The 15,998-nt window shown below is 42.4% G+C and overlaps 2 protein-coding genes across 4 annotated transcripts in view; both read left to right on the top strand.

Annotated features, from left to right (window-relative positions):
• Positions 1-145: 145 nt before the first annotated feature.
• MEIKIN (meiotic kinetochore factor) lies at positions 146-15,089 on the top strand. The gene is given in 15 exon segments (XM_041397926.1): positions 146-290; positions 293-490; positions 1,939-2,026; positions 2,238-2,322; positions 3,320-3,380; positions 4,007-4,147; positions 4,606-4,701; positions 4,947-4,986; positions 6,207-6,268; positions 7,057-7,151; positions 7,498-7,668; positions 8,007-8,087; positions 8,882-9,037; positions 9,693-9,816; positions 11,137-15,089. Coding segments are annotated over 15 exon segments (1,488 nt in total). The 5' UTR covers positions 146-247; the 3' UTR covers positions 11,184-15,089.
• A 55-nt stretch (positions 15,090-15,144) lies between these two features.
• Positions 15,145-15,998, top strand: part of FNIP1 (folliculin interacting protein 1) — a 64,874-nt gene continuing 64,020 nt past the window's right edge. For all 3 annotated transcript variants that reach the window (XR_005952145.1, XM_041397924.1, XM_041397920.1), the window contains exon 1: positions 15,145-15,343. Coding sequence is in view for 2 of the 3 variants with exons in the window: in XM_041397924.1 (XP_041253858.1) it covers positions 15,255-15,343 (89 nt within the window). In the remaining variant the exon portion in view is untranslated. The remainder of the gene's footprint in view (positions 15,344-15,998) is intronic.

Raw genomic sequence — 15,998 nt, 5'->3', positions numbered from 1 at the left:
TTTAAGGTAACGAAGAAACGAGATTCCTCCTCTCTACAGCCTGAAGCTGAAACACGGTATCGGAGCAGTACAGAGATTATCACACACAGGCTTTATTTACTCCGTTTTCGTACGGGAGTTTTTTCCCTGTGAGAGCCGCCAGACACGCTGAAGATGTCCAATATCCGTCGTCCCGTGTCCCTGCCCACAGCCGCTCCCGCCTCATGGCCGCTCCCTCACACGGGGCGCGCGCGCGGCCGCCCCGCGCATGCGGGCTGGGGCCGCAGAGGCGGCACCGCCTGAGGGACCGCGGAGGCAGCGGCGGCCCGGGTTGCCATGGAGCGGGAGCGCCGGCTCCGCGCTCCCTGCGCCGGGAAGGCGCCGCGGAAGAAGCGCCGCTCGTCCCCTCTACCGGGGGCGGCCGCTCTCCCGGGCAGCCGGGCCGGCAGCTCCCAGATATGCCGGCGGCGCCTCTTCGGGAGCGTGGGGCCTTGCGGGCCCGAGCCCGCCTGTAAGCGCCTCCCCCGGGCGGCGGCGGGGCTTGGGGTGTAGGAGGCTGGGCCTGTACTGGCGGGGAAGGGGGGGAGGAAGAGAACTCTCGCTATACTTTGTCCGATGTGTTCTCGTGGATAAAGATGGTGGGCAGGGTAATGCGGCCAAGATTGGCATCGTCGGTGGCCCTCAAAGGTTTGTTCCTCACACGGGTGCCCAGCGCAGCGGGTCCTGTGTGGAGCTGGGAAAGTGGTTTCTTGTTATGTGTGTCCCTCACCTCTTGGAGAAAGCAGACTGCTGGTCTGGAAACAGGAGTGTAACTTCTATTTTAGCTGTTCCGTTGCAGTGGGATTTTTCCTTCTGTGAAGTGCCTCCCCTCCATTTAATTGAGTTGGAAGGGAACATTGAGAAATCGCAAGACAAAAGCCTTGTTTACATTTGAGAGAATATTTTAAGAATTGCTTGAAGTCGTTACTCAAAAGGAGTTGCCTCGTTGTTGAACGCAGTGCAGGAGATACCAAGCTAAGCATTTGAGACCTGTTAAGAAAAAATGCAGTTCAAGGGAAGGGATGGGAATCAAGTGAAGCCTGACAGACTATGGGGAACACCAGCATAGGAGGTCTTGATCTTGAGCTGATCTTGGTAATTTAAAAGTAAAGCTTGGCTGTGAGAGGGTACAGCAAAGATTTGTTATTGCCTTGTTCCTGCCCTGCTGGCTCCTGCTTTTGCAGGCATTTAGTGCTCCTGTGCACAGCAGTGGGTGCAACCAGCTGGCTGGAGGTCTTCCATATGCTTGAAAAAAAGAAGGAAAAGGATGAGTCCTGTCCATATGTCGTCCTGTCCTGAATTCCCAGCAAGCTTCGGCCGAAGGGCTCTGTGTGGCCCTGGGGAAATGCAGTGACTCAGACTCAGGTTTTAGTGTGGGGATGGACGCTCCTTTGCGGTCATAAATGTGTAACTTTAGAAAGTTTAGAAAGTTTGACTGATCTAGCTCGTGGATAATGAAAGCAAAGCACAAAGCTAAATGACTTACAAAATTAATTTTAGGATAAGGAAGTATGTTTCTGAAATTTGCTGGTTACTGATTAATTGTGTTGTTAATGGCATTTGGGATTATATACAGCGAGGACCAACTTGTGTAGAAATCCTTGATCCTCCTAATAAACACCATTTAAAACTGATTTGTACTCAGACTACTTTGAATCGAGGTGAAGGTTGCTTCCAAGGTGGTGGGGTTTTCTCCTTTTAATCAACAGGTTTCTAAAACATGAGAAGTATTTCTTTAAGTCTGCTTTTCATTTTGTCTTGATATACTGCTGAAAAAAGCAAATTCAGATTTTATATTGTTTGTGATAATAGGGTCAAAAGGTTTTATGAGTGTAGAAGATGGGAACAGCTAAATTAGAAATAATAATCTAAATTCTAATGTTGAAGTTATCATTACAGAACTCAATATTTATTCTCTAGGCCAGAAGAAAATGTTCAGTGAGAAAAACTTACCAAAGATTAAAGAAAATGTTGAATATACTGAAGAGAGCTCCTCATGCAACCAAAGGTCAGCTAGAACTCATTCAAACACACCACTGTTGAGACTTGCTAGTAAATTATATAGTTTTGTCTTGTGGGATGGCTCTTGGAGCAGTCTGAATTAGCAGTGCACTGATGTTTGTCAAATTATTTATTGACACCCCATAAAGACATTTTGGAGTTGTTGCTTTTGTATGAAGCAGTGTAGCTCTGTGACTGAACTTTGTTCTGTTCTTCAGCTGCAGCAATCAAGTGACTGTCAGCAAAACAACAGACATCAAGATAAAAGAAGAGGAACCAGAAGAAAGCAGTGTATCAGTGAAGGTGAGAATGCTGTCTTGCTTTTTGTCTGCTAGTGATGGAGGATAAATCAGAGAAACGTGACACATTAAATCCTTCTATTGAGGTAAAATTTCCTATGAGTTATGTCTGTGTGAGCCCAGACATTTCTCAGGCTGAACTTGGTCCTGTATTTTGGATTACATTTTCTGTGTCTTTGGCCAGAATAAAAGCTTTTGGAGCTACTGGTAGCATGAGAAAAAATCAATACTAATTATCTTATATGAAGCAAGGAATTGTGTTGTGTAGAAGAGATCTCAGTAGATTGTGATTCCAGAGAATTGCTCACTTCTAGGTCAGCACAGACCTTTGACATGTCACTTTGACATGTCATGCTCCTTCTTGTGTTATTAAAACTGGAACAAAGTGATTGGAGGTGATGGTGCAGAAGTGTTACAGGACAGTTAATACTGCAATGGCAAGAGAATAGTGAACCAGGTGTGTTTGAACTGAAATCTGCAGCAAAGAGCACAGGTGATATTGGTATAAAACTATTTTTCTTTAAAATGTTAGCTCTTCTTTAGAGTCTACCAGTTATTTACATTTTCTACAAAATGCCTACATTTTGTAGAATCTACTGCCTACACATCATAGATGTTTGTATTTACAGAAATGGTGTAGGATTCTGAAAGTGAGGTGTCTGAAAAAAAATAAAATCAAACGACAGTGAAGTTCATTACTCCAACTCTGTCATGCCAAAGTTCAGTTAATGTCAGTATGCCTTCAACAGCAGTCTCATCCAGCAAAGATTGCAGGATCAATGATGGGATATTTGTCATGAATTTTAGAGCTGTAAGCTTGCAGATTTGTTAATGGGCATGAAAAATCCTGCTACAAATTACACTGTGAATAGCAGGCTTAAGTGGTGAAATACTAGAAGGTGAGTTTTCTCAGCATCTGCTAATGTAGGATGATATTTAAATGTCTTTCTTTGTCTAAATTCAGTTTTATCAGGTTGTTTGTATTGGTCTTTTAATTTTAGGATTCCAAAATAATTAACTTTGAAAGTAAAGGAAGTTTGAAAAATGCTGAAGTGACTGCAAGTGAGTATAATGGCAATACATTATGTTATTAAATATATTTGATATTGATAATAAACTAAATGTAGAATTCCTGATATAATTTCATTTCTGTAAAAGTACTGCTCTTGTACTGTGCTGTTGTACTGGTTCTGACTGTGTGATATTAGAGAGTGCAGGTTTTGATACCATTGGCTGGACTTCTGCCTCTTACTGCAGCCTGTGGCTGGACTCACATGAATTGTTTGTAGGCAGCACAGACAGACCCACAGCATCTGAGACAGTCTTGAGCTCAGCTTGTTGGAAACCACACCATCTTGGTTTTGTCATTGACACAACTAGTTGCAGACATGAGTTCTTCAGTTTACTCAAAGCTGCATTTCTAAAAGCCTGTGACCTGTTTAAGAATTGCCCTACTAGAGGCTATATTCTTTAGGTGTGTCTTGTGAGCCTTGGGCAAAGAAGGTATCTTCTCTTGGCTTATGGTAGTGTATGGAAATAAACAAAGGATGCCCTCTAACTGTATTATGACTTATTACATGATGAGTGACACTATTTAGCTCATTACAGGAATGAAACTCAGATAAGGAAATCCTGATGGTTTGTACATGATAGATTTTTTTAGCCACATTTTTTGTCTCTTTCTCTAGGTACAGAAATTACTCTTCCCACAGGTGTTTCCACCTTTCTCATAGAGTGTTTAGATGAAGATTCAGCTGCAGATTATAGCACTGCTAGTGACAGCCTGAAAACTTACTCATCCCCTGAAACATTCAGATATGATGATTTTGGTGAGACTTTTGGGCGACTTTTTTTCAGTTTTATTTGACGTAGAAAATGTGGGGAGACTGTCTACAACAGAAAGACTAATGGCCTCCCTTGGTGTGACTCACCAGGTCACATCTTTGCTATAAACCTGTGCTTAACATGGAATCAGTGTATCTGTCCTCTTCTTGGTGTGAATCAGGTCCTTATGTAATTTGAATCCTACTTTAAAACTAAAGTATTCACTGTTGACACAATCTTTTTATTGGGAACGACCCACAAATGTGTGTTCAGTCAAATTCCTTCCAAACTTGTCTGCAACTGTTTGAACCAGGACAGTGCCTTAATTTTGCTTTTTAGTTCCTATCCTGCAATTTGGATTGCTTTCAGTTTGGTCACAAATTTAATAACTCAATGTATTTCAGCATAAGAAATCTACACTTACATTTTTTATGTCCAGAAAGATGCAATTTTTATTTTGTAGACATTGGCAAGCACAAGAACTCTACTCTCCTGGACTCCAGCAAAGCAGTGACCATTGATAAGATACCACAGATCTCAAATCTTTCAGCAATATCAGGTAATTCTTTTCTACAATACTTCAAGATATAAACAAATTTCACTCTGATGTGAGGAACCTGTATAAAATATGTAATGATAATTTTATGTAAGGTCTGTTTGCATAATGGAGAGCAGCTCCCTGCTAGAGGTTTGTTTTTGCTTCTAATATTGTGCTTTATAAGTTAGTTTGCACTAAAAAAATTGATCTAATCTGGCATAGCTTTTTCATTTAAAGTTTAGCTTTCATGTTTTGGGTTTTTTTAGAACCTGTACCAAAGGATTTTCCAGACCGACGCACTAAAAGGTAATCACTACAGCAGACTCTTTGATGCACCTAAATGTTCACTCTTCTCTTCTGAGAGGTACTTAAAAGAAAGGCCAGTACAAATAAGCCTCTGCTCATGCAGACACTTCTGTGGAGTTTCAGTTACTGTGTCCTCATTACCTTTGATATTGGTGAAATTTGCAGTTGGTCAGGGAAGAGTTTGCCTTACAGATTTCTAGTTTGGCCTTGCAGCTGTAGGGAAGTCAATGTAAGAGAACTCAGTGAAGGATTTTATAAAATTTATTTACAAAATCCCTGAATGTGTTGCTTTTATGCAATTGCACTAATTTTGTCAGATTTCACCGAGTCACAGCAAGAGGGGTGTGCTCAGGTGGTCTGGCCAGGCTTGCCTGTGCAGTAGAGTGTGAGGGGTACCTGTTGTCAAGTCTTCATTAAGTGTGACATTCTGTGTTTGCCCAGAGAAAAATCAGTTTTTGGACAGGTCTTTTATGTTCTTTAGGAATCGTCAGCTTACATGGGGAGCAGCCTTTGCTTTGGAATCCTGCTGACTTTATAGTATAATCTTGGGCCAGGTTACTGGCTGTTGATGGTGTTTCCTTACTCAGAATGCATTTGCCAGGAAGTAGAATGGTGTGTGTATGTGCTGTGCTGGCACCCTGGTGACATCCTTCTGTTGTTGGGTGCTGGGTTTTCTCTGACAAATTGTCTGTGGTGAGGTTTTATCACAAGGAAGGGTCTTCTATACTTGACTTTGTCATAGGGCTGCCTTCAGGTCCTGACATAAAACCCTGAGGAACATGAGTGTTTTTTGGGGAACAGCATAATTTCTTTAACCATTGTGCTTCTCCTTCCAATCTTATATGCAGACATTTTCATTCATAAGCATGTCAGTCTTACTGTTACAGATCTCTACACAATTGATTCTGAATTTTCTTGTGAACCTAATTTCCCCTGCATCCTCCTTAAATGTGTTCTGTCCTAGAACGCTGAAGTGCTAAGTATTTAGTAAATCTTCTGTGGGTCTTGAATTGCAACAGTCCTCAGGATAGATGTGTGACTTCATCAACTATCAAATAACTGTAAAGGGTGATGAAGCAACTCCTTAAAAATATTTTTTAAAATAAGATTTATCCTGTTTCAGTCAACCTATATTTTCCTAGGATTTTCTTATTAATAGGGTTTTTTTAGTGTTAATGTTCATTCACAGTAGTTGTTCTTTTCTTTTTCTCCTCTTCTAGAAAGAGACCATCAAGTTGCTCTTACAGTTCTTCAGGATTAAGCATTTCAGCTACACTGGCAGGTAAAATATGACCTGAAGCAGTTGTATTAGCTGTGAGAACAGAATATTATACCCAAACTTAAATGATTGCACAGTATCTAAACCAGGCTTCTATTGTGTCATTTGTCTTCCAGCACAGACTAAACTCAGTTGTGTCTAGAAGGGAAAGTGTAGATTGAAAAATTGTCCCAGCAAATAAGACTTGGTTCTAATTAATGTGTTAGGAGAAGAAAACAAAACCAACCAACCAACTAAAGCCTCAGACCCTGCATTTTTCCATTTAATCACCCATGATTCTCAATGAAAATTGACATTTCTTATTTACCTTACCCAGGAACACAACTTTTTGTGTCATGTGCTTTACTTGAGCTTATTTCATATCAGCTTCACAAATAGATTGAGTCCCTGATGTAACTACAGTTCTGATCTGTGGCTGATACAATTCTGTCTGCAGCCCAGCTACCACATAATTTCCCCCTGCTTAATTTGGAGAGTAATAGCATCAGAAGTTGCCACTGGTAAAGACTGCTGTGATTATGTGGGTCTCTGGTCCCACAGTATTTACCCAGCTGTAAATAGCCAGGTGAACATTTTAATAAGCAGCCTTGTTTATGGAATGGGAGAGGAGTAAAGCAGTCCTGATGGTGGGGAGAAGGGAGATAAGGATTATGTTGGAGGGAAGAACTGTGTTTACAGGAGTGGCTTTGGAATGATTCCTCTTTGAAAACCATCCTGTAAGACTTGGGGTGGAGAGTAGCTGTAGTAGTCTTTGTCTCAAAGTTAATTAATGTGTTGGAAATCTGTCACAGGAAAAAAACTCTGTAAAATAACAGCTGCAAGCGAGAGAACTCCAGACCTAAAAAGTGGTATGCGCTGTTCTTCACCATTAGGACCGGAAAGCAAGGTGAAAGATTCTTAATAAATCAGCAAGGTTGTAGCACAAATGGTTTCTTCCTTGTATGGCTGGAAAACTCCACCTAGAGGAATAGTAGTTCCTGCTACACTTGTAAAGTGGTGTTTGCAGCCAGGGTAGAGTGAAGATGTAGCTTGCCTCTCCCTCTTGAAAGAGCAATAATCATGATGTCCCCAAGCTCACTGCTTGTCAGACTGGCTGTGTTAGTGGTACTGAAATGGGTTGTGTAGAGCTTGACTGTGACAGGGGGACTGTTTTCTAGTGGCTATACTAGGCTTTTTCACCAGTCTATAGAGATTCACTTTGTAACACAAAATGTCATTGTTCTACTATTTAGTATGATAATCGAACAGCTAAAGCCAAAAGGCTGAAGAAAAAGAAAAAAGAAAATCCCTTTGAAGAAGGTTCATCATCGTTTAGGCAGCTTGATGCCCCAGAAAACAAGTCAGCCCGATCAAAGGGGTTGACAGCAGGAGTTCCACCAACCAAACCGACAGATGCTGTGGTGGTGAGTATTCCCATTGTGCTCCTCTGATTAACCCTGGCATGGAATGGAAATGGGAGTTGTGAATCTCGACTGAAGATACAATTAGATAGGAGAAGTGGCAGGAAGTGCCACATCTGAAATGTCCATGCTGCAGTAAACTAATTCTTTGTCTTCATTTTGCAGAGCATAAGACCAAAAAATAACTCTGAATGATAGAAATTCAGTACTTAAATCTGAAGAACTAGTAGTAATTCTAAATTGAGTTCTTAAAGTATTGTGTACTAGGAGAATACTGTAAGAGCAATAATAAACAGCAAAGACTTTGAGACTGATATGAATTCTTCTCTGTTTTTGTTTAGCAAATGACTTCCACCATGCTAATCATGGAGGAAAATAATGTCCTAAAAAATCCTGGTAATGCTCAGCCTCTAGAGCTAGATGTGAGTGTCTTGTCTGATTTTTTTTTTTTTTTTTGTTTTTGAATGATTAAAATTCATTCCTTGTGGCACATTCCATTTTTACGTATAGATATGTTAGACTGCTAATTGCACAACAGACTGATAATTATGGACACTTAAAAACCCAAACAACCAAAGCTAGGAATTTGTCTGGTATTTTTACAAATGTAATGTAAAACCAGCACTAGTATCCTTACTTGCACAAACTCTTTGATTCAAAGTTGATATTTAAATGCCAGTTTGAATTCTTTGGCTGTACAGGTAGTACAGCACTGCCACTTGTCTCTTTTTTTTTTTTTTTTTTTTTTTTGTTTTTGAATGATTAAAATCAAAGAAATCATTCCTTGTGGCACATTCCATTTTTGCATATATGTTAGACTGCTAATTGCACAACAGACTGATAATTATGGACACTTAAAAACCCAAACAACCAAAGCTAGGAATTTGTCTGGTATTTTTACAAATGTAATGTAAAACCAGCACTAGTATCCTTACTTGCACAAACTCTTTGATTCAAAGTTGATATTTAAATGCCAGTTTGAATTCTTTGGCTGTACAGGTAGTACAGCACTGCCACTTGTCTCTTCACACTTGAGCTAGTGCATACTAGGTTAATAAATAGATAACATCAGGGTCTTGGTGAATCCCTAAGTAATTATTATTTAAGCAATAGAATATCTTCTGCATCAGCCAACAGGAATTAGCAGTCTGAATTGTTCTCTGTTATTTAACTGGGCAATTATTCCTGTATATTTTGTATTTTGATGGAACTGTAGCTTAGCTTGTCGCCGGTGTGTAAAGCCTCACCTGGGGAAGACCTGTTCCTGAATACCACAGGTCCATTTGTTAACTCAGAAGAAATTGTTCCTGCATCTCTGAGCTCAGAAAAAGAAATTATTCCTCAAAGTCCAGAAGAAAAGAATATTTTAAAGGTTCTGGTTTTATTGCACTTCTTAAATCCAGTTTTGTCATGCTAATTTCTACTGTATTGTATATTAATCCTTACAGTATCAAAACTGCTAAAGAGAATGTTTAAAGCTTTGAAGCTTTCTATCACCCTTTCCAATAGCATTTTGAGTGTACACAAGTAGTCTTAAATGTTTTCTAGTGACATGCCTTGAAATGTGCATGTAATCTCTAGTTTCCCTAGAAGAAAGCTAAAAGAACATTTCTTCAGTGGGAATAGTTGTGTGAATGAAGTTGTAGCCATGATATTATGAAAAATCCTCTGTTGGGATTTTTCCTCTCCTGAGAAGCTGAGGAGCCTCAGGAGAGAAAGGTAAACAATTCCTATCTGCTGCTGTGGAATGCAACAGGTGCATCCATGATTGGTCCATGTGGATTGTTTTCCATTGATGACCAATCACAGCCACCTGTGCCAAGGCTGTGAGCAGTCACAGCATTTTGTTATTCTATTCCGTTCTATTCTTGTTGTAGCCTTCTGATCTCTCTGTTCTTTTAGTATAGTTTTAATGTAGTATTTTAATATAATATTTAACATAATAAACCAGCCTTCTGAAATGGAGTCAAGCCTCGTGTCTCCACACACGGAGAGTCAGCAACATGAAGTGTCATTAATCTTTTCAGCCTCCGTGTGAAAGACGAGAAATCTGCTCCATCGTTAGATTGTCACCAGAGCCGAGGCCTTCCCGACTCCATCAAGTTCCAGTTAACTCAAAAAAGTTCTGCCTTCCCAAAGGACTGCCTGAAGGTAAAGGGCTATTAGACTTGGTTCTATACTCCTGCACATATAGTACATACTAGTGTATATATATATATTGTGCAGCTGCTAACTGGTGAGTTGAGTGTTTGAAGTTGTTGGGCTTTTTCTTAAAGTCTGAATATTTGGAAAAATCACAAGGCTAAAAAGAGTTAAAGATGCAGAAAACTTCAACTCTGGCTTAACAGTGTTCTTGTGCAACAGTACTTTGTTAAAATTGCATTACCGTTTTCTCCACCAAGGATCTTTAGCATAGGAATTAATAGAGTCATAGGCTATTTCAGAATTAAGGCCTTACTATTATTTTGTGCTTTATTTCTAGAGTGAGTAAGCCTGAGTGGAACTTTGGTATTCACCACCACCCCTCCACCAAAGTAGTTCAAGTTGTCAGTAATGTTTTTCTTCAAAAATTATCAGTTTCTCATAAGGTTTCTGTTCTTTTCTCCTGAAACCCTTAACATAGGGCAAGCTCCTTTATTCACTTCCTAGGTTTTTGTTAAACAAAATTGAGAACTGTGAATGAAACTGTCTCATCACTTAACAGAGGTAAAAGCCTCTCCCTTTCCCATCTCTCATGAAGTTTCTTGGTGCACCACTGGATGGCACGTGTCTTCCAAAGTTTAAAGTAGTTCTTCTCCAAGTTTCCTGCAACTTGTGTGTCATTTATTCTGTTTTAACTCAATACAAAAATACTGCATAATTGTGGCAGCTTTCAAAAATACCAAATATGCAAAAATTTTCATTTGCTGTCTCTTAGGTCCAAATGTCTTCCTACTTTATTACCAGTTATATGCAGCATCTAGAATGCAGGGAAGTGTTTGTAAGTGTGTGTGTGTATGTATTAATTAATGACACTCATCTGACGCTTCTCTACAGATCAAAGAACTGGGATTGTGCTAGGTCATGTGCCCAGGCAAATTGTGGTAATACAGAACACAGGTTGTACTTGGTGGGCAAGTGAATCAGAAATCAGCAAGTCTTGTTTTCTTACTCCTTTTCTAGAGGGTCCTGGTATCAGGAGTTGGACCCCACTGTGGTGGGGGTTTTATGCTGGATGTTTTATTCTCTGCTCAAGGAGTCTTTCAGATGATGCTGGTTTCCATTAGGAATGTACACATACTCAAAATTATTGTTCTCTTCTCACTGGTAAATGAGACCTGCAAGATCCAGATTTTTCCACACAAATGCTAGCATTGGATATATCTAGTGAATATCTGAACAGCTGGTCAGATCATTGAGCTTTCTTTTACATGTCAGAATGTACCACTTTATTGATAATTATTTATCACTTTTTTTTTTTTTTTCTCCCAGATACTATAACAAGTACCAAAAATTGGATCTACTCTAAACAGAAATGAGATTTTTGGCTCTCAGCAGGAGTTAACAGAAGAAATGACCGTCTTGCTGCTGTGGCAGGGTGGTAAAACAGAACTCCTAACTAGTAAATAATGGTTGTATGTTATTTGAAATGTAGTATTACATGTTTCAGTAAGCTAGTAAATACTCAAATACTTTATATTAAATTATTTTGTGCAGCAGCTAGATCCTGTTCTGGGCATTATTCTGTAAGGATTCCATAAAGATGAGTCTTCACTTTGTTTAGATTTTTAAAAAGTTTGACTGAAGAACAGCAGACCAAATTCCTTTAATATAATTACTTTTGGCTCTCTCTGCCAAGATTTCTAGTTTTTTCTCTAGTACCATTAGTTTCTAAAGATGGGACCTCTGTTTAAGTGTTAACGTTGACTGTGAAGGTAGCTGCATGTCCTGGGAGTGGCCATGAAAGCATTCAGGTACTCTTGAAGACCCAGAAGTCAATAGTATGCCACTGTTAAACTCCTTGAATGCCTAGGTCTGCAGAACTTTGGAGGTACAGACTGTGAGTTCTGCTGTAATTTGATCTCCGAACATGACTACAGGTCATCTTCACCCTATCATCTCTGAGAATTGGCTCTTAACGATCAGCACTGTCACCATTCCAGGCACATCCACTGCCCAGCCACTTCCATCTCAGAGTCCTTCCTGTTTCATCTCAGGAATTTTGTAATACCACATCTCTTAGTCATTGTTTCTTCTAGTGGCTTCAGACTTAGAGAAAGTAAATGCCTTACATGAACACAGTGGTGGGAAAAACCCTTTTATAGGTGAACTGTTTGAAGAGATGGATATTGACATTCTGGATTTTCAGGTTACTGCTCATGCTGTGTCCACAGAAATCAAATTCCCAGTGCTTCCAGTTCAGGTTGTGGATTGTTAATTCATAAATGCTGTTCTTAATGTCTTGGAAAATACTGTCAAGAACAATTTTTTTTCCACTTGAATTCATTGCACATTAAAGTAATTTGGAGCCCTACAGTGTTCTCTCTACAATATCCTTTACTCAGACTTTATTGGACGAAAAGGAAGTTTTTCAATGTTTCAAAGTACTAGTGTGGCTTTCAAAAGTCTGAGTTTGTTTCTCAGTGTTATCAGCCTGGAAAATAGTTCTGTATTTCCTAAAAGAGCATGAAAAGAAGACATACAAAATCTACAGCTGTGGTTTGACTGCATTTGAAAATACCTGTGAAAGTTCAAACCCTGATCTTTTCCCCATTGCTTTGGGGTAGAAGGAAGTGCAAATAATTGCTGCTGGATTAGTCTGTGAACAAGTATTATATAAACATTCTAAATGGCTCAAGGTTAAAAATTATGCTGTTAAGCTATTTTTCTTTTAAGCATTAATAGAATGAGTTCTGCCAGTAACTCCTTGGAGTCCTGTTGGGTATGCTTTTAATTATCAATATCCTTGATCTTGCAAATACTAAGTCACTAGTAATTATGCAAGAATCTACAGCCCCTAGGAGACAGAGGTGAGCTCCTTGATGTCGCTGCAAGCAAAATTGAAAGTTACATATTTAGGAAGTTTACTTGAATAATCATCATAATGCTTATGGTGGTTATTCAGGTAAAGGATGGTTCAGAATAAAGATATGTTTATTGTAAGGGTATTCTGGAAATCATAGGAAAAAACACTTATTTTGCCCCAGGCCATTTGGTAGTGTAATACTAAAAGACTAATACTGGCAAAATAATCGGAAAGTACAAGAGAGGAAAACATGGTCTGTAACCGTGGAATTGACTGTAGCAGCCTGAATATTGCTGGGGTTTGTCTTTGTTTTTCTTCATGTGATGAGGCTGTATAGGAGGACAGAAATATCACGAACCACAATCTCTTGTCCTTCCCTTCAGTTATGAAAGCACTGCTTCTTATCATCTTTTGTCTCTTAGAGAAAGTGTAATTAATTACCAGGCTAGCTCTTTGCCCCAGGGAAGGAAATTCATTTTGAGGCTGCAACAATCCCTACTCTTGTTCTGCTGTTCTCAAAGGAAAGGCATTTTCCCATAGTTTGGTTTTCAGCTGAAAAATTACTACATAAAATTTCATTCAGAGTGGAAACTGGCTCTTCCATATTGGTAGATAAAGGTTATGGGTCATGGCCAGTTAATGGGTAGGACTGAGGAGGTTATTTGTGCAGTGATTCAGGAGAAGAATCTGTTCAGTGTCACCAGGGCTGCTCTGTCACATCCCAGACATGATGAAGTCTTAATGGCTTGAATGGAATTGCTTCCAGCGAGTCAGCCCATGCAAGAACTCTGATAATCTTTTATCAGCAGGAATTGTGCATGGCAGATGCATGTTGAGTAAATGTATTATACATAAATCTGTAAGAGGTTTTTCATTAACACTGTTCAGTTATTCTTGTTATCTGAAGTGCACTTTTAGGAGACTTTGACTCCAAGTACTCAGAGATGGTGGGAGATGTGTCTTGTACTGGAGCACTACAAGGGTACATGTACAGGTCAGTGGAGGGTAAAGCCTTACATGCACATGGCTCTGCTTTGGTTCATAATCTTTAGACACAGAAGAGATGTCTGGAGCCCAGATCAAAATATGCTGAATGTACACAAGTTCACTTATATTTAAAGGGACTCCATCAGCTTGAATGCAATGCACTTGAGTTTAGCTAAATCTTCAGTGCTCTAAGTTGTGAAACTACTGAAAGCTGAGTTACATACCCTGGCCAAAATTTTGTCATTTTGTTTTGTTCCCTGAGGACTTTTTGTCTTTGAGACTGTATGTATGTGCTCCTGTTGAAGCCAGGAGGCTTCCACATGGTGAAAGGATGTAGAGACTGGTCATGTATAAATCTGTGGCAGCCACATGTGTCTTCTGTACAGAGCAAGGGGGAAAAGATGCATCTAAACATTAATTCCTGTTTTGTGTTAGAATTGTCTACAACTTCTTGGTAGATGGACAACGAAGTTCCTACAGATGGGTGATAGTGAAGAATCATTCTGTAGAGATGTTACACATGTGCTCAATTATGCCTTAAAAATAATAATGCTTAATTTAATCTTACACCATACGTTGTTTTAGTTTAATTCCATTTTCCAGGCAAAGCAGATGAGTCAGTCAGTTTTGTCAGTCCATAATTAAGCTTTCTAACACGGTTGTATCTGAACAGTGAGACACTGAAGGAGACTGTTTGCTGTTACCAGCGTTTCTATTTCACTTAAGCATTACTAATAAAGAGTTTTGTAAAAAGGCATGGGTCCTTTTGATTTTAAAAAAACTATCACACCTTTTTTCTTTTTTTTTTTTTTTTTTAAATTCGTTTCGGAGTCAGTTGCCGGGCTTCATGTCCTAAATACTCTTGTGGATGGATGTTTACCTGTAATGATGGCTTCCTTTGCCATCAACTACACGCGTTCCACCTTCCCTGCAGGTTTTGACTCCAGTGCATCTGAGCTGTTCTGCTACAGCTGTGGGAGAATCGCTTCGCGCACCTGGAAGGAGAGGGGGGAGGAGCTGGATTTTCGAGGTTTGGGGTTAAAAGATGCCACTTTTCTCTGGTGCGCCCCTGCACGCCGAGTCCCGAAGGCGCTGGGTACAGCCACGGGAAGGATCTGATGCCGCGATCGTGACCTCCTCTCGCCTTCCTGGGCCTCCTGCCTTTAACTTCCGTCCGAAGAAGGAAAACACAACAGCGGCGTTATCGCCGCCCCCGGGGCATTCCTCGGCCCTGCCTCCGGCTGAGCCCAGCCGGGAGCGGGGGCTTTTCCCGCACACGCTGCGGCCGGAGGAGCGGCCGAGGCGGCAGAGAGGAGCTCCAAACTCGCCCCAGGCTCGGCGCTTCCCGCGGGCTCTGCGCGGCCCCGCTCTTCACTTGGGGCCGCCCCACGGGGCCCGCCCCTCCAGCCGGCCGGCCCCCGCTGCCTCCGTCCCGCCCCTCGCTCCCTCCTCCCCTCCTGGCAGCGCCGGGTGACTAATTTCTGTCATATGACTGTGACACCGAATGGAGCGGGGCGGGCGGAACTAGCCGCGGCGAAGGGACGGCGCTGCGCGGAGCCCAGCGCCTCGGCGGCGGGGGCAGCGGCAGCGCCCCAAAATGCCGCCCACCCTCTTCCAGAAGCTCTTCAACAAGAAGCACGGCCTGATCTCCCCGGCCAGGGACGCCCGCGACGACTGTGTCTTCAGGTAACCGGCACGGGGTCGCGCTGCTCCCCTGCCCCAAACTTCTGCTCCGAGTTCCTCGCTCCCTCCGCCGCCCGGGGGACGCGGGGGCTGGCAGACCCTTCCCTGCCCCATCGGCAGCTCCTCGGCGACGTGCCCCGCTCCCCCAGCCCCGGGGGATCCTTCCCCCGTCCTCCGCAGGAGCCCCGCGGCCGCCCCGGCCGGGCCCCACCGGCGGGCGCGGGGCGGGAGCCCTCCGGGACCGCCACGTCGGGGCCGCTGCGGTGCCTCCGCTCGGCTGCCTCCCCACCGGGGCCGCCGCTCCCAGCGCCGGGCCGTGCCTCGCCCCCAGCCCGCGGCTGCCTCCCCTTCCCCGGCGTGTGTGAGGCCCCGGTCCCCGCGGGCCCCTCCAGGGATGCTGCGGGCTGGGGGAGAGCGACTGGCCGGCAGGTCCCCAGGGAGCAGCCCCAGGAACGGGGAGAAAAGGTGAAGTTTTGGCGAAGAGAGGAGTGGGGCTTGTAGCGAAATTCGTCATGCTCTGACCGCAGCAGCAGCACTGGATCGGCCGAGCGGGGCCAAGCTCAGCGCGGGGAGCAGGGCAGGGGCCCCAGGGCAGCCGAGGGGCCGGGTGGGCTCGCACGGCCCGGGCCGGTGCCTGTGGGGGCCGGGGCGGGGAGCG

This window comes from Onychostruthus taczanowskii, unplaced genomic scaffold, assembly GCF_017590055.1.
Source record: "Onychostruthus taczanowskii isolate IOZ18803 unplaced genomic scaffold, ASM1759005v1 scaffold14, whole genome shotgun sequence".
Classification (NCBI taxonomy): domain Eukaryota; kingdom Metazoa; phylum Chordata; class Aves; order Passeriformes; family Passeridae; genus Onychostruthus; species Onychostruthus taczanowskii.
Note: the sequence above shows the minus strand (reverse complement) of the source record. Positions and strands in the feature narration are given on the sequence as shown.